Source organism: Streptopelia decaocto (assembly GCF_964273445.1).
Source record: "Streptopelia decaocto genome assembly, chromosome: 1".
Lineage (NCBI taxonomy): Eukaryota > Metazoa > Chordata > Aves > Columbiformes > Columbidae > Streptopelia > Streptopelia decaocto.
In genome coordinates, this window is record NC_138663.1 from 11,669,299 (window position 1) to 11,691,302 (window position 22,004).

The 22,004-nt window shown below is 37.3% G+C and overlaps 1 protein-coding gene across 6 annotated transcripts in view; it reads left to right on the plus strand.

The window, feature by feature from the left end:
* The window catches only part of HGF (hepatocyte growth factor), a 63,635-nt gene that overhangs the window by 22,111 nt on the left and 19,520 nt on the right, over positions 1 to 22,004 (plus strand). For 5 of the 6 annotated variants that reach the window (XR_014183157.1, XR_014183158.1, XM_082043519.1 and 2 more), the window contains exons 5-9: positions 1,210 to 1,352; positions 3,585 to 3,705; positions 8,469 to 8,587; positions 18,354 to 18,528; positions 21,232 to 21,359. Coding sequence is in view for 4 of the 6 variants with exons in the window: in XM_082043519.1 (XP_081899645.1) it covers positions 1,210 to 1,352; positions 3,585 to 3,705; positions 8,469 to 8,587; positions 18,354 to 18,528; positions 21,232 to 21,359 (686 nt within the window). In the remaining 2 variants the exon portion in view is untranslated. The remainder of the gene's footprint in view (positions 1 to 1,209; positions 1,353 to 3,584; positions 3,706 to 8,468; positions 8,588 to 18,353; positions 18,529 to 21,231; positions 21,360 to 22,004) is intronic. The other variant, XM_082043521.1, reaches the window with a different exon arrangement.

Sequence of the window (22,004 nt, forward strand, 5' to 3'; positions counted from 1 at the left end):
GGTCTCCTTACTACAGGGTTACTTATTCCCTAGTTTGTGAGGAAAAATAACTAGTGTGGCTTTTATGTATAAATACATATAGATACACATCCGCAGATATCTCTATATGTTGATGTGTATGTGTGGGTTTCTCTAGAGGTAAGCACATAATTTTACAGACAGTTAAGAACACAAAAGCTTGACCCCGGAGAGTTTATATTTGATGGACTGAGCATAAGCAGCAAAGTCTTATATACTAAAAATGCATGTTAGGCAAAAAATATGGTATTAGCTCACATTTCTATTAAATCACTAAAGAAAAACAAAGTGCTTAGCATTGGCCTGAGAACCCCTAATCTAAGGGAAAAATCTTAAGGGATGTTGTTATTTAATAGCTCCTTACAGCGTAACCAGAAAATAGAATGAAAGCACAGTTGAAGTCAGCTAGGTCACTGTTAAATGATCTAATTTGTACGACAGCGATGGTGATGGGTCTATAAGTAGCAGACCCTAAGGTGACAGTGAGGCTTGTGGCAGAACATGAAGCAAGACAGCTCAGGCAGGACACGGGGAAATTTCTGATGCTGAAATGCAAAGCAGTCTGTGGTTTTGGGCAGTGAAAGGCTCTCAGCATGGGGTGTCACACCACTCAGTCACGCTCACACGCTCCTGATGCTCAGTTCGAGCAGCTGCCTGGCCGGGGATGGGAAGAGGTTTCTCTGTTTGTGGGCTTCATGTAGTAGGTGCCCACTAAGCCTAACTGGGCCTGCTTTATGTGCACAACGTGCGTAGGAAAGGTAGGTCTGACATGGCTATGGACCCATGTGTACTGTGTACTAAATACATTTTTCCCCCTTGCCCAAGGGCTTCCAGCATTGTGTGAGTAGATATGAGCTCGTGAAGGAGCGTGCAGCAAGGGCTGGCAGGGACTGTGCTGCTGCCTCTGGCTCTGCAGCAGATAGTTGGCTCCGAACACCCAAGGGATGGGTAAAACTCACTAGAGCAAGCTAAGGGCTAGACAAATTGTCCCTGATTTAGGCCATTGATTGAGTAATCCTGACTGAAGATGTGTATTTGTGTATGCAAAGATGTTTGGGTGTGTGCATTTGTGCAGGCAGGGTGGGGGGCAAAGGAAGCAGAAATGTGATTGTTTCTAACTGTACAAAATAGTATGATTAACACCAAAGTTTGCATGCTCTTATACTGTAATGATTGTCATTTTAAAACTAGCTTTTTACCTTCGAGCTATCGGGGTAAAGACCTGCGGGAAAACTACTGTCGAAACCCCCGAGGGGAAGAGGGAGGCCCGTGGTGCTTCACCACCAGTCCGGAGACACGCCATGAAGTCTGTGACATCCCTCTCTGCTCACAAGGTAACCCAGCACAGCTCTCATGGAAAATTCCCTTTTATCTGTTTGCAGGAGGTAAACAGAACTTCCAACAGTTTCAGTGACATTTACTCATGGACATTGGGGAAAGAATAGGTATTTCTCAGCAAGAATAACTCCTGTAGCAAGAAAAGCAGTTATTTGAGAAAGAGGAGATCTTGTTATGTTCCAGTATCACAGTATGTTTGGGATTGGAAGGGACCTCAAAAGATCATCTAGTCCAATCCCCCTGCTGGAGCAGGAACGCCTAGGTGAGGTCACACAGGAACATGTCCAGGCGGGTTTTGAATGTCTCCAGAGAAGGAGACTCCACAACCTCCCTGGGCAGCCTGCTCCAGTGTTCTGTCACCCTCACTGAGAAGAAATTTTTCCTCAAATTTAAGTGGAACCTTTTGTGTTCCAGCTGATCCCATTACCCCTTGTCCTATCATTGTTTGCCACCGAGAAGAGCCTGGCTCCATCCTCGTGGCACTCACCCTTTATATATTTATAAACATTAATAAGGTCATCCCTCAGTCTCCTCCAAACTAAAGAGACCCAGCTCCCTCAGCCTTTCTTCATAAGGGAGGTGCTCCACTCCCTTCATCATCTTGGTTGCCCTACGCTGGACCCTCTCCAGCAGTTCCCTTTCCTTCTTGAACTGAGGGGCCCAGAACTGGACACAGTACTCCAGATGTGGTCTCAGTACTCTGGAAGATTTGAAAAAGCTTTCAGGTTCAGCAGCTTTTCTTCAGGTCATGGGGGAACTGGAAAAATGAAGTCATGTTGATCACACAAATGTGACCCTGTTTTTCACTTGTCTAATCTATAGTGACTCCATTAACAATTTCAGTAATGCTGTGGGATAAATTATCTAGTGTCTTTCCATGGTAAAAACAACTTTTCTTCTCCTTTTTAATGAAAATATAGATACTGAATTACACTATGGAAACTCAATTTAAGCATGCATTTTGTTTTTCAAATGAATACTGTAAATAAGTAAAACTTTTTAGAATTCCAATCCTGTTAGACTTCCAAGTCATAGAATTCTAAAGACACTTCATGTGCACCACTGCGTTTGTTGACTTTTAAGTTCTGTTAACCTCCAAACTAAGCTCTTATATCTTGCTAATCAGCCAATTCAGTTCCAGTCAATCAACCCATTTAAATTCTCAAGATAGGATGCTGTTAATTTTCCTGCTAATGTGTCATGTGCAATAGCTGCACAGTAGTGGGGGAAGGGAGAGGGAAGGCGGGAGAAAAAGAGGGAAGAAGAGAATGATTTACAAGGAGCTCAAAAAACTATTAAAAGGTAACATTTAAAGATCAATTTAAGTGAACATCAAATGGGATAAGTCCTGGAGCTCACTGCAGGATGAAGACTTCAGTAGCGGATGTTTTGACTGAAGAATGAAATCTGTAATTGCATAAATTAGTATTTGCTAAGTGATCCTTCATTACAGTTACTCTAATTAGGGGGTGCTTCAGAAATGTGTCTATACTTAAATAGGGTGAATTTATTTTATATTTTAAGACTTCTCATTCTAAATTATGAAGCATATTTTGTTCAGCAGTGATTTCAAATCCCTTTGGTAGCTTTCGCTCACTCTCCCTCCACCCCCCACTTTCCCAAACCAGGGCTGAAAATGTATCTTAGTTTAAGCTGCCAAAAAGAATTAGTATCGAAAAGAAACAGTATCATATGTAGCTGAAAGTTCTGGGAATGTAAAGAGACAGACTGTGCTGCATTGAAATTCAGCCATTACTCTGTACTTAAACTTGTGCCATAATTATATTATGGCTTAGAGTGATTTAGAATAATAAATGTTACTTAATTATAAAATATCACCTCTGAAAAATACTCCTTCCTTAGATATGTGTCTCTCTCTTACTAACCATAGGTAAGATTAAAAATCTTCTAGGAACATGAATGCCTCTAGCAGCTCACACCCACCTGCCTTGAAAACATAAGTGTCCTACAAAGTGATACTGAATTTAAGCATCTGGATTAAATCTAAGAAAGAGATGCACTTCTATTCCAAAGGACATTTCCCATACCAGCCTAACTAAAAGATATCACTTTTTTATACCTCTTCAGGTCAATTTCTATTTATAACAACAGGGATATAAATATATATACATATATATATAACATATATATTTATTTTTCTGTGTATGTGCTACAAGTCATTATAATAATAAATGACTAGTACTTTTTTTTTTTTTTTTTTTTCTCAGTTGAATGCATGACCTGTAATGGAGAGAGTTACAGGGGGCCAATGGATCACACTGAGTCGGGCAAGGAGTGTCAGCGCTGGGATCTTCAGAGACCACACAAGCACAAATTTCGTCCAGAGAGGTAACCCCTCCTCCCCTTCAAGTAAATCCATGTGGTTATAATTTGAAAATTACACACATTCTGGAACCAGGTGGACAAAATCAGCATTAGGTGAACTGAAATTTGTGGAGTTCACCAGTTTCAGTTGCTTGGGCTTCTGGCCCATGGTGCATGTAGGCTGCCTACAGTCACGATGGAGATGCAGGATGGGGACTGGAGGCTATTTTGTGCACTTATGGCTGCATCCCATGGCTGTGTAGTGCAGTGATAAACATGGGCTGCATTTATGCATCAAAATTTCCTCTCTAGCTTCATTGATAATAAAAAATTAACCTCTGAATGCTTCTGTGTATGTTGTTATGCAACTTCAGTCTGCTTAAAATACCTTATAGAAATCACGAAGTAAATAATAATTGAAAGTAATATATTTTTGTTAAGAGTTCTTAAGACAGTTAGTGAATATGAACTTGCAACCTTGTCAAGTCAGAGTATGTTCCTTTTTTGAAATATTGAGCAGCTTGAAGCTATATATGGTCTTCTGTTGTAATGAGGTTTAAGTATCCAACTTGTTTGACCAAAATGTTTGTCCACTATATGATTTTTTTTTATCAGCCCATGAAAAGAGTTCATGTTCTGGTTTGTATTTTATGCATAAGGATTTGTATTTCAGATTTTTTTTTTTTTTTTTTTTTTAATTTAGACATATATATATATATAGTGCCAAAAGATGAGTCAGAAATACCAAGACAAATTGCATCCCCATTAGTTTGTCCTAGAGGGTAAAATCCACCAGACCGCAAAGGGTCATCTATAATACACCCTTTTGGAAGGGTTTTTTGTGAGAGCTTAGGCCACACAGGAGGGCCTTTGTATTTCTCTTACACTGGACTAAAATTTCATTTTAATTTTACTCTGGATTTTGGATTAACTCCATTTATAAAGTGGAGTGAATAAACTTAAACTGCCAGAGGAAGACTGCAGGAATCAATGATCTCAGAATGAATGAGACCTTCTACTGAAAGTATCTTTATTTAGGTTGAAATGTTCCACTAAATAAAGCATTATTTTTATACTCAGAAATACAGGTACTGGTAGATTCTAGAAAGCCCGATTTTTCAGCAAAACATTGAAGATCTGCAGTTTTGGAGTTTATGTGACAGAACTTCTTTTTCTTCTTGGCTCAGATGATCTGCTTCATGAACAATAGCAGGTTCTCCCATAGTTCTGCTACAATAAATATTTTGTAGTAGCAGAATGGGACTGAAGATTATCTGTTTCTGAGTTTTGCCATGCACTTGCTTTGCATTCTAGAATGTCACAGAAAGAATTTTGTTCCTTGGGAGTGAAGCATTTATAGAACTTCTGGGTATAAACAATAATAACTTTACTGTCAGGAGGAAATTTAGTTCTTCTGCTAATTTTGGATTGCTCACAAAATGACTTTTCAGACTAACTACAGTCTCACAAATTATAATTTTCCTCCTTGAAAGATTTCCTTCAGAAAACAACTTTTTGAGAGTTTTCAAACTCTAACAAAAATGCTTTTCCTTTAAAAAGGAACAGATGCAGATTGAGCTGATCTGTATGGGCTTTCAGAAGAGAACTTGGGTTCCATTACATTTCTAATACACACTGGTGTTAATTAACTTCATGGAATGGTTACTAAAGGTAGTGAGAATTACATTTTGATTATACTAGTTTTTAAATACATTGTGGTCTTTGGTTTGATTTTTTGATTTTTTTTTTATTAGTTATTTAAGTTGGAAATAAAAGATGAGGTCTGAAATAAATTAGTCATTAAAACAGAGCAATCTCTGGAGCGGCTTATACTGTATCACCCAGGAGTGATGTGAATAATCTGGAAACTGGGAAGGACTACCTGGAGAGATTTAAACTTGTTTTTCTTTATGGATTAATCAGTTGCAATGACAAAGAAAGGGAGGTAAATCTTTGGAAGTTCTTCAATCTGCCTGCAATGCTTTCAGCTCAGGGTGAATACATCTCACCTTTACTTTTTGTTGCCTCAGTGAATTATTCCACATTTATTCCCGTCAGAGGTTACTTACTGAAGAAAATTGATAATCATAGAATCATAGAAGTGACTGAAGATAGCAGTAGGAATCCCCCCAAACAATGACCTGTTTTTACATATTAGTAGATGCAGAATCATATTCTGAAGCTTCAGTTCTGCGTACTCCTCATGTGGAGGATTATGCCTCAGTATGGAAGGAAGATCATTGAGGATAATTACTTAGGCATAAGACAGCATAGAGAAGCAACAGTTTTCTTCTCTTCTGCTCATACTTTCTGCTCAAAATTGAACATACTGTGATAATATGTACTTATTGCATGGAAGAAAGTGAGGCTGAAGTGCAGTACGAGACTAGAATAACTCCATGTATTCTTTTATTAAAATACTCTGCTTTATATATCTTGTATGAAAAATTATACAATAACAACTTTCCAGCATTGCATGTCTTTTAAAATAAAAAAGAAGGGGAAAATAAGTATTGGTGAGGAGTTTTAGACACTAAGTATCACTTCAGTTCCAGAAGAGCTAGAAATCATCATTCATCTCTTCAAAGAGAATAAATGTTATTTCTTCATCTAACCCTTTTTATCCCACCCCCAGAAACTGAGAAAAAGTTTTGATTTTGAATCAGATTTGTATCTTAATGCTTCATTTCAGTTTCAGCAGTGAAGTACAGCTACTGTGGTTTCAAGGGGGAAATAAAAAGAAATATGTGGTGTTCTGAAAGATGTTGGAAACCTCAGGCTATTTGTTGGGTCCAAGCAAGAAATCTGTGTCCAAGTGTCCTGGCTGAAGAAGGAGTGTGCAGAGCAAAGGGATGAGCTCTTAGGAAATCCTCCACAGTCTCACTGCTGAATTGTGGGGAACACTTTGAAGCTCTATAATTTATCTCATCCCTAATATTTGCTTCTTAAAGGGGTTAGCTGGCCTTTTCTATAGGAACTGAGGAACTGTTTCTTGTTGGTTATGAAAGAAGGCAGAAGTGTGCTTGAACATTGTGGGAAGAACCAGTGAATGCAGAGGCTGTTGTTACTCTAGAAAAGGGCACACAGATATAGTAGGTGGAAAGATACATTTCACAGACACTACTTGATCCCACAAAGACATTCAAATCTTGATCCATCTATACTTCAATTTTAGTTAGTAAATAACATATTTTTTACATACTGTGGGACCGTACATACTGTGGGATCATACAATGTTAGGAAGGACAAAGCATTCAGTGCTATCATAGATATTTGCCTTCCAGAAAGTAGATTCTTAACATCACCAGTTTCTTTTAATGCCTTTTGGGAGCTATGACTGCAGATACCTTGCCGTGCCTGGACTCACTTTGGTTCCTGGATATTGCTGTGAACTCTCCATTGTTACTTGACACAGAACATGTGCTGCCAACATCAAAGCCCAACACTGCACCTACCAGGTGGCCAAAGCCATCTCATTTTCTGCTGTGTTGTTAGCTCATTAACTGCTTCCAAAATCCTTGAAGACAATTTGTTCCTATACAGTTTACCTTCTACCTAGCAGAAAACAAGGTACTGCTTCTAGATATCAAACTACCACATTCTTGACTGTCCTTAAATTCTCACTTTTATGAGGTTTCCACTTGTTGGTGTTATTTGCTTTAATTTTTTTTTTGTTTCATTAAATTCTACTTAAATCTTATCCTTGTCGCTTCTATAGATTAAGGAACCTGATTTTTCCCAAGGAATGGGAGATTAAGTTGCAAATGCGTGAATCAAATTTTGGATGATTGTTTGACAGAAAAAGCATCCTAGCAAAAACACAAACTTGTAAATAATATTTTCCTCTGCTTGTGTGAAAGACATCTGCTTGCAGTTGTAAATGGGTTCAGGTTTCCAGGTAGTTAACTTTATTGTTCTATTACATACTTTTCAAGTTTCCCTCAGGGGCAAATTTACTTCTTGTTTCTTCTACAAACATGTTTCAATTAAACTGGAAAACCAAGACAATTTGTATTCACTCAAGGGGAAAAAAGTCTGCATTCATCTCCTCTTTAAGTTTATAGAATTTAATGTGACACATTTATACAAAAAGAACCTCCTTATCTCAAATATCTGCCTGATAGTTTGATGATGGAAGTAGGAACAAGGAAACAATTAAATGGCACAATAGTTTGAAATCTTAATGAGATAAGGAATAAACTTCCATCTTGCTTTATTTTTTTCCTTTTTTTTTTCTTTTTTTTTTTTTTTTTTTTTTCCCCCAACGCTTGAGGGCATGACCTAGAATGAGCTCTATTACAAAAATGGAGCCATCATTAGTAACAGCTATCCAAAATAGCTTCCAGTTTGAACCCAGGGCTGTTGCACTGAAGAACCTGTTTTCTTAATGAGTCCAGCATGCCAGGCAGTGTTTATATAATCCACATTTAATTGGGCTGTTTCAGAAAAATGAGTGTCTTTAGAGTCTGGTCATCAGTTGACAGACACAAGAGCAAGAGTTTAGCAATTAGCAGAGTTACCCCATCCGGTATCCTGTGCATTAGCACAGCAGGGAATCCCCTCAGTGGAGGTCTGATTCTGCTTCATATTTGTGAAGAGATTTTATGTTATTAACTTTCTAAGAGTGTTGAAGATTATCTGCATCCATCCCACAGGATCAGACCCAAGGTTAATAGGAACTGGTTCTTGTTTGCCTCTGCTGAAGACTCTCCTTTAAGTACCTTGTACAAGCCAGTGCAGTGTTGCCAGGAAGAATTCCCTGACACCTTTCTTGTTGTGGTTTGCAGATATCCTGACAAGGGCTTTGATGATAATTACTGCCGCAACCCTGATGGCAAGCTGAGACCATGGTGCTACACTCTTGACCCTAACACCCCCTGGGAGTTCTGTGCAATTAAAATGTGTGGTGAGTTCAAGCAAAATTTATTACTTCCTTTTCCTTTCCAAAATCTGGACAGAGATAGTCCAAGCAATATAGGACCACAGTTAGTTCATTCGTTGCACTTTGTTGACTTTTAAAACACAGATTTCAAAGAGGATCTCCTACAAAGACATTTTATTTAATCTGGACAGGAAATAAAAGAGTAGCATGTTAGTTAGCACTGGAATATGTGTATATCTTATGTACAGGAAATTGCATTAAAATATAGGAAAATCAAGAACTAAAAAGTGAGGCAACAACACCATGAAGATCTCATGTACAGTATTAGCTTGGCCATGCTGGGTGTCTGCATTACAATTTGGGAGTAGGTGCATGCACACCTTCCCTACTCAGTGCACTCTGTCAGAAACTGTTCATTGCTTTGCTTTCCTCTTGCACATTGTGTGGTTCTAGGCCTTGGTTCTTGGAGACTATTCAACCTTGTGTTGAAGACAGAATTACTAATTTCCTTGCAGGTTTCTCTGTGATATTCAGCATTCCAGTATCAAAGCACTCCACTGGTACTTAATTTCTTTTCATCCATCAACTATTATTCAAGATGTCTTTTGTTGTCTTCACTCTACAGACAAGGATTTCAGTCAAACATTGTAGTACACAAATATTAGATGTTTACTTTCAGATGCTTTAGTGCCAGATTTTTAGAGCATTCTGCAACATGTTCTATCTTCAAAGCTCAGATCCTTCTAACTTTGATAGTAGATCTCACAGTTTTGTTTTACTGATAATTAGATGTCTTAAATGAGCAGTACAGGAACAATGAGGAAGGTAAAACTGTTGAACCTGCCTTGAAAATGCAGGTAATATTTTTAGACTTTCATGATAATACTGGGGCTGAGGCAGATGGTAGAATTAATTTTTGTTGGGACATGCTTTAATCAGGAAATCGAGATTTACGTCCCTGAAATTCCTTGTCTCATTCACAGCTTGTGGGATCTACAGGTGATAAACTCCTCTCTTCCATACTTCTCATTGTCAGGTTTGGGGTCCAATTTTTTGCCTTTAGTGAACTGACACCCTGTGACATAATCAAAGTACAAGTATGATATTAAAGGCAATCTCATAATACCTAGGCAGCGTGTGGGTTTTTTTAATATTTTCTTTACTCAAAATACTTTGTAACATTTTAGGAATAAAGGCAATATCTGAAAAAAAAGCATGACTTTGACTGAATCTATACTATAGAAGCCTGTCAGCTTCATGTGCCTCGGTCTGTGGCAAGGCCTCCAGGAATACAGGCAGAAAAGGAAAAACAGTATTTTTGCATTTTCTGTGAAGCAGAGGCAAAGGGAAGCTTCTAAAACTACTCAGTGAAACCCACAGTGTCATATTAGCTCGTGACAAAGTCAGTTTCCCTTACATCTACATTTTTCAAAACTACAATTTCTTTTCTTGTCCTGCTTCACTTTTGACCAAAATGAAGTGTTAAAAAAATAATCCTCTAAAACAGACACTCTGCTTTTCATGTAGCTTTAAGTGTCACTTCAGTAGGCTTATGTCATTGTAAAATTCATTTGGCTCCCTGGGGAGGAAAATAGAAAAAGAAGATAGAACAGAATGAAAAGAACAATAAAAGTTACCTGGAACTGGATTTCTGTGAAAATTCAAAAAAAGAAAAAAACAAAACAAAACAAAACAAACCAACTATAGTATGCATAAAAGGAGTGATTTTTAATGATTGTTTAATATTTAGGGTTCTCTGTATTTTGTTGTTGTTGTCATATAAACAAAGTTAAACCATTCTTGACGTATCTCAAACCTAGACAAAATAGATACAGTAGTAGATCTTAAAAAAAGTCTGTTTCCATAATGTAATCCTGTATTTTTCCCATAATGTTGGCATATACATAAATACTGAGTGAGGTAGAGAAAAGGGAATGGCTCTGGCATGAACCTTTTTGTGTAAGCATTTGCTGCTCGAAGAGGGAAGCATGGAATTCCTCATATTCACTTGGAATTTCTACCAATCTAAATTATGTTGTGTTTTCTGCTTCTATCACCAATAATTAGGAATTTTCTCTCCTTGCTTGTCCTTCTCTTAAGCAAATGTAATGTCTTGGAGTGTCAGTCATGTCTTATCAATCAGCCAATAGTCTGATGTCTGAAGATTGAGTAAGAATACTCTGAATGTACTCCCTGATGTGGAGTAATTGAAGTTATTCTGCACTACTGTATGTCATTGTAAACCAAGTATAACATAGTTAAAACTAGCAAAATTATTCCACTGTAAAACAGTGAGGCTAATTTCCCACTTCAATCAATGCCTGTAAGCTGGTTCTTCAGAGACAAAAAAAAAAAAAAAATTAACAGGACTGGTTCTTGTTTTGTGTCAGACACCCATTAAGTCTCACCCATGTTGTGAATCTTGCCTGTGAACTACAGAACTAATTCACATCATTGTATCTGCAGTTTTTTATTAGCCTTGACAATGGGGACAGAGTGAACACAGTCTTGCTTAGCTCTCTAACTGAATTGTCTTTCTAAATTTTTTAGTTAATTCTTTAAGTTGGGTGTTGTTGTTGTGTTGGATTTTTTCTTAATTAAACTGTGCTTCCTGTATTTCTCTATTGGATAATATATGAATCATATGTACCATACTAGTTCTATTCTTTTCCCCTGGTAGAAGTATTTTTATTATGAAAAAAAAAAAAATTCCCAAATTTGTTGCATTGTTTCACAAATGCAACTTTTATAAACCTTTATCCTTTGGCATTTCCTGAGCTGATGTGTCAGTGTTCTGAGGATTCACATCTGGCTTTGTTGGTCACGTAAGCTTACAGTCCGTGCAACTTTTAGTATCTACAGTTTGGCCTAAGCTTTATAAAATACTTGGGTGCAAACTACTGTAATGTCACCTCTGTCCACTCTTGTCACCGTTAGAGTCCTGCACAAAGTGTAATCACCAAAATGAAATTAAAAAAAAAAAAAAAATTAATGTTATGATTAAAGCCTTTTGTCTCATTTCTAAGCAAAAGTCTACTGAATTAGCTATAAATTCTTTCTTTCATCTTCAGTTAGAAAGTACATTAGGATCAGTGGAAATTGCACATGCAAAACTGTATTTTCACTGCAGAAAACCATAGATCTTTGGAAATTACTGAAGCAATCTATATGTGGAAGAATACAAAAGTATTGAACTTGAATGTGGTTAATCCAGCAGATATTTTTAAAGGATGTTTAGCACAGGCATATGGCATTGCCCTCTAGATGAGATGTGATGCTGCTCAGTGCTGTCCTTTATAACCCAGAGAGGTAATTTATTGCTGATATTACTCTTATATCTCCAGCTCAGTAACCAGAAAATCAACACAAAATATCAGAGTCCTGTTTTCAGTTTTCTGTCTTTCTTGAGGCACATAGAAAAACTGTTTTCCTACCTCCTAGCAGGGAGCCCAAAACACTGGCCTGTTCTGGGTTGCAGTGGCTGCTTCATTTTCTGAAGCTGTGGCTCTGTGCAATCTCAGTACACTAAAAAGAGAATATCATGAGTTATATGTCTTTATAGCTTTGTGGTTTGGATTCTCACACAGGTTTTTAATTCTTGTGCTGAATACTGTTTATATATTTTACAAGAAATACTAATTATAAAAAATGCTTTGGAAATCCAAGTCCTTGGACCATATACAAAAACGTAGGTGTCCTCTCTTCGGGGGAGTGACCACAAGGCAACACGCTGCTTGTGGCTTTTGCTACATGTCATGAGTGCTAGTATGCTCTATAGCCAAAATGCTGACAACAGCTCATATACAAAATTTTCAGCAAAATTCAGTGGAAGGAAGCATTCAGAAAATAAATATGTTTTTAAGACTGAAGAGACAGGAGGGCATTGTAACTTTATTTCCAAGCACAGAAGGCAGCCTTAAACATTGTGGCTCACAGCCAGGGCTGTGAGAAAGAGATGACAGGAGCAATTAGGGATTAGAGATGGCTCAAGCTGCAAAAATTGGATCTGGATTAAGACTTCAGGGACCCCAGGATTGGTTTGAAGTTGCTCACATATGTGTCTGTGGTTTTGGCTTGAGACAATTTTTAGTTAGAAGAGAGGATAAAAGGACAACTATAACAGCAATAAAGAAGTGTAGGATGAAATGAAGAAATGGAAGCAGTGACAGCAAATATGAAAAAAGAAAATGACTGTTACTTTGGCATGAATGAGGACATGGACTACAGGGAGCTAATACTGCTTTCTAAAGGAAAAAGAATAAAGGATAGTTGCACTTCTGTGGATGAGCTACAGGCAAAGAGATGCTGAGGCCCAGAAATTAGGAAGTCATTTGAGAGCTGTAAAGCTACATGGATTTATTATGGTATGGAGAATGTTTGGTTGCTGCCTGCCTGATTCCAAATCAATCCAGCTGATTTTACCACAGATTTAGCCTTTGCTGTCAGTACTCATAGACAATAGGCGGGGGTGACTGAAATCCAAAAAGTCCTGAGAGAATTCAGTAAGGGTCTGAGTTTGATGGGAAAGAATATGTAATGAAAAGCAGAATTGAGAATCTATGTGTAAAATGAACCATTACACTTTGCCTACAACTCTTGGGAAGGCAACGAATCCCCAATATTAGACTACTCATCCTATAGAAGCTGAGATTTCAACTGCCCATTTGAATGTGAAGTTCTCATTAAAGAGTTATTTGTTGAATTGTAGTATGTAAACAAATAAAAGTGCCACTCAGTTTAAGCTTAAACTTTATGTAAGATAAAAATGTTTAAAGAAAGGAGGCACTGAAAAGATTGTGATGTTTAGTAGTTGATAAAGTGTTACCTTCCATCTCATCTCACATGGAGGTAGAGCAGAGCGTATTCATTGTGTATGCAACAGCTCAATCTACATTTCCTTAAAAAGGATCCTTTTCATCATTCCTATAGTAGTTTTGAAAGGGGGATTCAAGAGCTTGAAACTTGTGGAGATACAGATATCTATCTGTATATTTTTAGTGGATTTAAGCTAAAAATTCTTTGGATTCAAAGCCTAGTTGTACATATTGGAACAAACTGGAGAGATCTCTGTGCTCAAGGACAAATGAACCATAGCTGTGCACATTTTACAGGTTTTAGGTGACAATAAGTTCGTCAGTACTGTGATTGTTGAGCTTGGGTCTAATTTACTTCTTTACTTTCTTATGTGATTTTACTCGAAAAAAACCCAAACACCAGAAATCAGTGTGTTTGTGGGTTATTTTGTTTGCTTGATTGTTTTGGTGGGTTTTGTTTGTTTGTTTTCCCATGTTTCATGTAATGTGAGATAGTACATTGAAGGAAACATGTGGAAAGAAAGAACAACCACTGTCATGCTGCCCAGAACTGTAGATCGTATTGCTTGAGATAGGGATGCCTGGAGACAGTGTAACTGAGCATGAGCAGCTTCTCCACATAACATCACTCAAGTTTCCTAGTGACATTTGCAGAATTGCATGGATCATGTTTAAAGAGGACTTTGCTATGTTTAGAACACATTCTTTACTGGATTAGGCTCCCCTTTTAAAATCTACTTTTTCAATTATTTCTTTACAAATAAAGACACATTTTTTTTTTTTTTGACTGATACACTTGGGAGACATTGCAACAATATAAGCAATAGTAGGAATTTTCCTGATGAAGTTACTTAGGACTCTGCACCTTTTCCAACTATGTCTTTTTCCAAAAATACATAGCTAGCATTACCATGAAAGATCATGAATACTCCAGCAAAACCCTTACCTTCTTTTAAGTCAGTAGGAATTTCAGCATTGACCTAAAATTTGTACAGGATTTTCTTCTGGGTCATTGGGACTAAAGACAGAAATAGTGCTGTAAGTGGTTACTTCAGCTGTAGAATGACTCAAGGCCCCTGCTGCTTCCCTCATGCTGGTATTACCGTGAGAACCAGAACTAAGACTATCTGTGGCTTTACACATGAAGCTCTGGCTAATGTTTCAGCTCTTTACTTAAGCATCTATGAATGCATGAGCTGGCCTTTATTAATAAGTTATGTATTGTGAAGTTTCAAAATTGGGAGAGTTTTATGGAGAAAAGGAAACCTTTGCATAATTGCACTTTGATTGTAGACTTCAGAGTGAGCTTGTGAAGGTGAAAGTATTACTAACAGACAACATTCAAGTAGCTGTCTAAATTACATGGTTAATTTTAGTCATACAAAATATGAAAAGAAACTACAACAAAGTTCAAAGGGAGCAATGCTGCTAGAAAATTACCAAATTCTTCTGCTCTTAATGAAGTTTCATACAGGAATTAGAAGTGACATTTAATTAATTAATCATAAATATTCATATTTTATAAGATGATATTTTTGTGTGATCTTCTTTTAACAGTACTTTTTGTTTCAGTTCAGAAACATAAAAGCTGAACTGGAACAAACAAACAAACAAAGGTAGTTCTCACATGAAATTGAAGTACCTGCCTGCATTATAAAGATTGGTTACTGAACTTAAATTCATCTTCTAACTTAACTCATAATGTGTTTCTCGTTGGAACAAGCCCTTGGAGTTGCCTGTCTTAATATATGTTTTAGAGGAATTGCTAGGATAAGGATGGGAATTCAGCCTTACTTATTTTTAGCTTTGTCTTGTTTCCACCTTGTAAGAGAACAGTTGTGTGTGGTTTCAGGAGTCTTCCACTGGTATTCTGTACATCTGGTATTTGTACTCAGAGTTATTAAACTTTAGATAATTGGCTATGTGGGTAACAAGAGTAATTAGCCTCAAGAACAAGACCAGCACTGAATGGAGATGACCATTCAAGTTGTAGGCTTGGACAACCTGTACATGACTTAAAGTTTGGCAACTGCCCTGTAGTCTACCTCTGTAACTCCTGGTGAGGTGGGCATGGCTCCTCAAGCTTTTTTACGTACCTGTGTACATCCAGCCCACTTTTCATTCTCATTGACAGGGAGACTGATCCTGTTTCCATAGTGCCTGTTTGTGGAAATCATCAGCTGAATGAAGGATTTCTTGAGCCTTTTTTGATAATTTTTGAGCTTTCTATGAGACTCAAGAGCCAGAATGGGAGAAGTTGTTTCTGAGGGCACAAGCCCTCATTTTTTTTTTTTCAGAATTAGATTTCAGAATCATTTTCCTGTGTGAAAACTAGACATTTGTGGGAAATGCACATGGTATAGCAAGAAGAGTTTGGGAAGGGTTCTGGAATAGTAGAACTGCTTCATAAATTAAAACAAAAAACCTTTTAATGATCCTCTTAGTCACTAGAATTCTTATTGAGGGCTGTCACAATGACAACTAATCCATCACACATAGCAGATTTTGAATTTTTTTTATCTCTTAGTCATATACAATGTAAATCTTTCCAGTAGAGGCTTGGCTGTGCAAGTATTCATGACAATGTGGAAGTTAAGTTTGTCTGGTTCCTTTAAGCAGAACTTTGACATGGACAAATTGTTTTAAATTCTGACCTACAGATAGAGGTCACTGTATAGACACATATTGTAAGGTTTAACAATGAGCTGTGTATCTGTACACATATAAGAAAGAATGCTCTGAGAAATAATTCTATGGTCTTGCTTAGACTGATGCATTAGTTATTTCATTTCAGGCATGTGATTTAATAAAACAAAACAAAACACAAGACACACAAATATAAATAAATACCAACATAATTACTTTTTCCCTAGTATGACTGAGTATGGAGTAGATGTACTATACATTTCATTACAGGTGAAATAGCAACTTCTTTTTTATAAATAAGGTCTTTGTGTTAGCTTGTATTAGGTTGATTTTTTTATGTGTTGTTACCACTATTTAAGAAGACTTTTTTTTGTTAGAATATATAGTTGTAATTTATTGATTTACTCAGGAAATATTATGCAGTCAGGATGCCATATGTATGCTGAAATTTATCATGGGGGATAACTACTTTTTTTCCAAATTTTACACCACATTTCTTTCATTTTTAAGAAAAATGTTGAAAATATATATATATATGCATATATATATATATATTTAAGACTAATATGCATTTAAATGTGACACAACAATGTCCAGACTAATCAACTTAGGAGCTATCTTAGAATCTAATGTAAATTTATTTTCATGCATCAGTGATGATGATCAAAACTTGAAACACAGAGCTATGTATTTCTATTAGGTGTACAAATTTGTCTTTGTTTTTTGTCTAATTACTTATAAAGTCAGTAATAATGATTTAAAATATAGTTTTTAGCAGCAAGCCTATTTGATAAATCCACCAGCCAGGGTGCATTTGTCAGCCTGCAGAAATCTTCCTGTGATACTTGCAGTGCAATGTCCTTTTGACTTTGGAATGAGCTTGGAACTCACAATTCCATTGAAACAGCACGACCTTTGCAGACAAAGTGCCTTGGGATGGAAGGACAGGAAACTAATTTAATGGAGAAACACTGATGTAAAAACATCGACCAGATGAAGAGAAAAAGGGAAATTTTCTCCATCATGGAGAAATGTATATTTCAACTGCACAACTTGATGTTATCTTCTGACAGAGAAGTGATCTTTAACATAGAAGATCAGACAGCAAATCAGCCAAACCCATCTGTTATGACATTTGGTTTCATTAAGATCTGTATTCTCTGCAAGTTCATAGAACTGGCTGAAGTTACCAGGAATGAGCTATATTACGAGTAACATATAAATATTTTTCTAATCACTAGGCCATTTGAAGAAAACTAATTTGAAAACTTTATTAACATATTGCTGTCAACTAATAATTTTAACGTAGTTAATAAAATTAGTCTTTTGAACAATAACAATTACCAACAGATGGGCAGTTACTTAAAAAAAAACGATGTTGGGAGCTTTTTGGAACACTGTATAAGTGTTCTTACTGTAGTATATTTAGTTTTGTACTACTTTGTATATATCTGATGCAATGTCTGTGCTATTAATTTGCAATTTTGAAAATTGCATAAGAAATAAAAAGAGTCTTTCAAGTTATGTGAATGAGTCATTTAAAAAACGATTGTTTTTCTGAATTTAGTTCAAGACTGCCCACACCAGGGTGAATGCAGAATATATCAACATCTGTAAAAGATCTTGAGTCTGATGAATTTGTTGGTCTTAAAAACATTTGTCTCTCTGCAGAGAATACTGATCCTTGATTTCCAAAAGCTGGACTGTTCTATTTTTTTTTCTTCCAACTATATGAGGCATAAAAAAGAGAAGCTTCAAGGAGAATGTAGCACATTACTTTATAATAGGATTTTGTTTTACTTTTTTCTTTTTTTTTTTTTTTTTTTTTTTTTTAAATCTGCAACTTTTTTTTTCCCCCCTGTGACTTGATATTCTGGGAATTCTTTGGAGAAAATCAATTGGGTTTAATCTTGTGAACATGTATTAACATGTTTAACGATATGCACATGGGTGGTCACTCATTTGTGTAAAGCTAAGCAAGTGGGAAAATATTTGTTGAACTGGAAAGAGAACTGAGAATACCTCCTACCCTTCAATGATATAGCATAGGCCAGGTGTCTCACTAAACCAAAGCTTTTAAATGTTGCAGACTTTATAATTCTTTGCCTGCAAGTGTGTAAACTAGCATGAGGTCCCATACCCATTTTAATTTCATGGATGTTGTGAATGTGATGAAGAGAAAATTATTCCATAAAAGACATCAGATTGTCATTTTCACCAAAGAGCTCCAATTACCGCGATTTGAAATGCAATGTGGAGTTCAAACCTGACATGCTGAGCCAGGCTCATTCTTAGGAAAATGAAATAGCACTTCTTCTCTGGGTCTGCAGATGAAAGCATCGTGAACAGCACGGAGGCGGCAGTTGAGACGACAACTTGCATTCAGGGGCAAGGTGAGGGCTACCGTGGCACGGTCAACACCATATGGAGTGGAATCCAGTGTCAGCGGTGGGACTCACAGTTTCCTCACCAGCACAACATCACCCCTGAGAACTTCAAGTGCAAGTGAGTAGAGACATGTGGGTATTACTGCAGTGGGAAAAGAGCTTATTCAAATGTTTAGAAATTTGTGCCACAAAAGTAGACCGTAGGATCCCTGTCCCTGCTTTGTAACCTGATGCATTTAAAATACTTGCTGCTGATGAAAACCACTTGAACATGGGGAAATCAGTTCTTCAGATCTCAAAATATTAGTTCTAGATGAACTTGTGTGAAACTGCATGGTTTTTTAGGATCTTTTTCTTCAAGCATTGATTGTGAAGTGTATGGATGTTTTCCAGACTTGGACCTGAATCCCAATAGTGCTGGTACATTACAATGTCCTACACCCAGGTTGGTGCAACCCCTTGTATCAGTACCAGCTTGGGGAAGAAGGGCTTGAGAGCAGCTGCACAAAGAAGGACTTAGGGGTACTGGTAGATGAGAAGCTGGACATGAGCTGGCAATGTACACTTGTAGCCCAGAAAGCCAACCATATCCTGACCAGCAGGTTGAGGGAGGTGATTCTGCCTCTCCATGCCACTCTGGTGGGACTTCATCTGCAGTGTTGTGTCCAACTCTGGGGTCTCCAGTACAAGAAAGACATGGAACTGTTGGAGAGAGTCCAGAGGAGGCCATCAAGATGACCAGAGGGATGGAACATGTCTCCTATGAGGAGAGGCTGAGAGCCTTTTTAGCCAGAAGAAGAGAAGGTTCCAGGGACACATAATTGCGGTCTTTCAGTATTTAAAGGGGGCTTATAAGAAAGATGGGACCAGAATTTTTAGTGGGGCCTATTGTGATAGGACAAGGGGTGATGGTTTTAATCTGAAAGGGATTCAAACTAGATATAAGGAAGAAATGTTTTACAATCAGGGTGGTGAAACACTGGCCCAGCTTGCCCAGAGAGGTGGTAGGTGCTCCATTCCTAGAGACATTCAAGGCCAGGCTGCATGGGGATCTGAGCAGCCTGATCTGGTTGAAGATGTCCCTGCTCATGGCACAGGGGTTAGACCAGATGACAGGTTCCTTCCAAGCCAAACTTTTCTATGATTCTATACTACTGTTTTTCTTTCATGGAGGTAATTACTTGTTCACAGTTTGGCTAGTGACTTTGACTTAATATGTCCTAAATATAACCTAAGTGGAATCTCACTGGCAATATTTGGAACTTATAATATTTGACAAAACTTCTTTTATTTTCCATCTTTATAATAATTTTTCTGTCTCATTATTAAAAATATTTGCATCACTAGGACTGCTTTTACCTAAAGGACCACTGGTCATCTAACCTTCCTGTATAGCTCATTAACTCCCAGAATATGAATAATCAACTTATTTTAGGTAGTTACCTTAATCACACTCTTTCAGTCCATTTTGCACTGAGCATAGAGGAAACCTATCTGACCAGCATGGATGCAACGCCCAGACTGAACTCAATGTCTTTATTGATGGCTAAATAGCAGTGTGGCCTCATGCTGGAATTTAATAGTGTGGATCTTTCAAGGTAAAGAAAAGATTCCAGTCAGAGTTTGGATGATCACTCGAACAATAGCAAGTTTAAGCAAAATAATTAGGTTTGTTGTCTTAATCCCCTCACTACTACTGTTCAGTTTATTGATCAAATACTGTGCATTGCAACACATCTACTGAAAATGGAACAGTCACCATGGTAAAGGGAAATAATACTGATCCTGAGCCTCCTCTGTCAGTCTCAAGACCACCTTGAATTTATCTGGAAGTTAGTGCTTGAGCCTGATCCCACAGGTTTTTCTCAGACAAACCAACACTGAAACCAATCTGCGCTGTACCTACGTAAAGCTACTGCAAGATTAGGCCCTTGTGCAGTTTTGATGATGTTCCCAGCAATGTAGAGGGGGTAACAGTTTTAGGACTGCTTATTCACCCAGTGCTTGAGAGTGTAGGAGCTATTCAGGAAAATAGCTTTAGCAAAATCAGCATAACTGTTGGTACAACTGTTCAAAACTCACTCACTTGAGTGAGAATTACAGTATAAGCCCCATTCTTTCCGTAGTCTGTTATCGGTAAGTGCTGCAGATGGAAAAATACAGTGAAACACAGAGATACACAGAACATGGCAACAACTGTCAGGAGGTGGGAAATAAAACTTACATTTAAATGGTTTGAGTATTTTATGCAAGCTGTGAGAGACATACAAAGATGTTCCCTGGTGGCTAACTTTTACTTTAAAGGTAACAGCTGTATAGAATTTCAACATACATTTTTTATATTCCAAGATTCAGTTTCTTAAATGAATCACTGATGATCTACAGGACCCTGTTACTTTAAACTCAGCAGAACCATTCAAAGTACAATGAATTTTAAGCACTTTGGTAATGTTTCTATTTAAAAGCACTTGTAATGGATTGCAGGTGTATCCAATGTCAGCTTGCATGCAAATTTTGATGGAGAACGATGAATAAAAATAAGCTACATTGAAAATATTGTTAATCTGCAAATGAAATCTTATATCCAGTCAAAACATAGGTCCACTGAAAATGAATTCCCATAACAATATTCTTATTAAAATTACTATATTTTTCTGTAGACTGTGTACTTACTGGCTCTTCATCTCCTTGCACTTGACACTGATTGGTAACACACAGACCTTAAGGAGCCTATGTTATTGCTAATTCATAATACAAAGCAATAGAATGCATCAGTGGTTTAGATTATCCCTGCTGTGAGGTAACATATTTATTTTTATAGGGATTTGAGGGAGAACTACTGCCGAAATCCAGATGGATCTGAAGCACCTTGGTGTTTTACCACTGACCCAAACATCCGGATTGGTTATTGCTCCCAGATTCCTAAATGTGGTGTATCAAATGAACAAGGTAACAGAGGGAAAGGCGATAACGCGATTTCAAGTGAATGCTGTACTGTTCCAAATGGCAGATAGGCAGGCTTGTAAACTAGAGAATTTGGTCTCAGTACATCTGCATTACACCTGCGTAGTTCCGCTTTGTCTTTATTTGCATATTTTGGATTCATCATGGTGTAAATGAGATTCATTTCTCAGTTCATGTTTCAATTCCAGCAGGGAAAGCTGCAGCAAAGATTCGCTGTTGGATCTGGTTTTTAGACAAAGTGAATTTGCATGCCGTTTCATATTAGCTGGAGATTTGCTACAATTTCAAAGGCCATTTTCCAGATTATTTTCTTGGTTCACAGTATTTTTATAGTTGCATAAGAGGCCACAAAATGTGACTTTTTTTTTTTCCATATATTCTCTTGTCTGAAAGGACTTGTGCTGACTTCCCATATAGCCTCTTAGCTTCAATCTGTTACTTCTGCCTGTAAAGTCCACTCTGAGTCTTCAGGCAAATGTTTTTCTCATGAGGCCTTGGTATTACTCTAAGTTGTATTAATGCATCCTGAGAACTAACATCAATCCTAGAGTAAACTGAGGCTAAGACCTCAGGCATACAACCTTAACTCAGGATGCATTAATTTCTCCATCTTTAAATTTTAGCCATTTA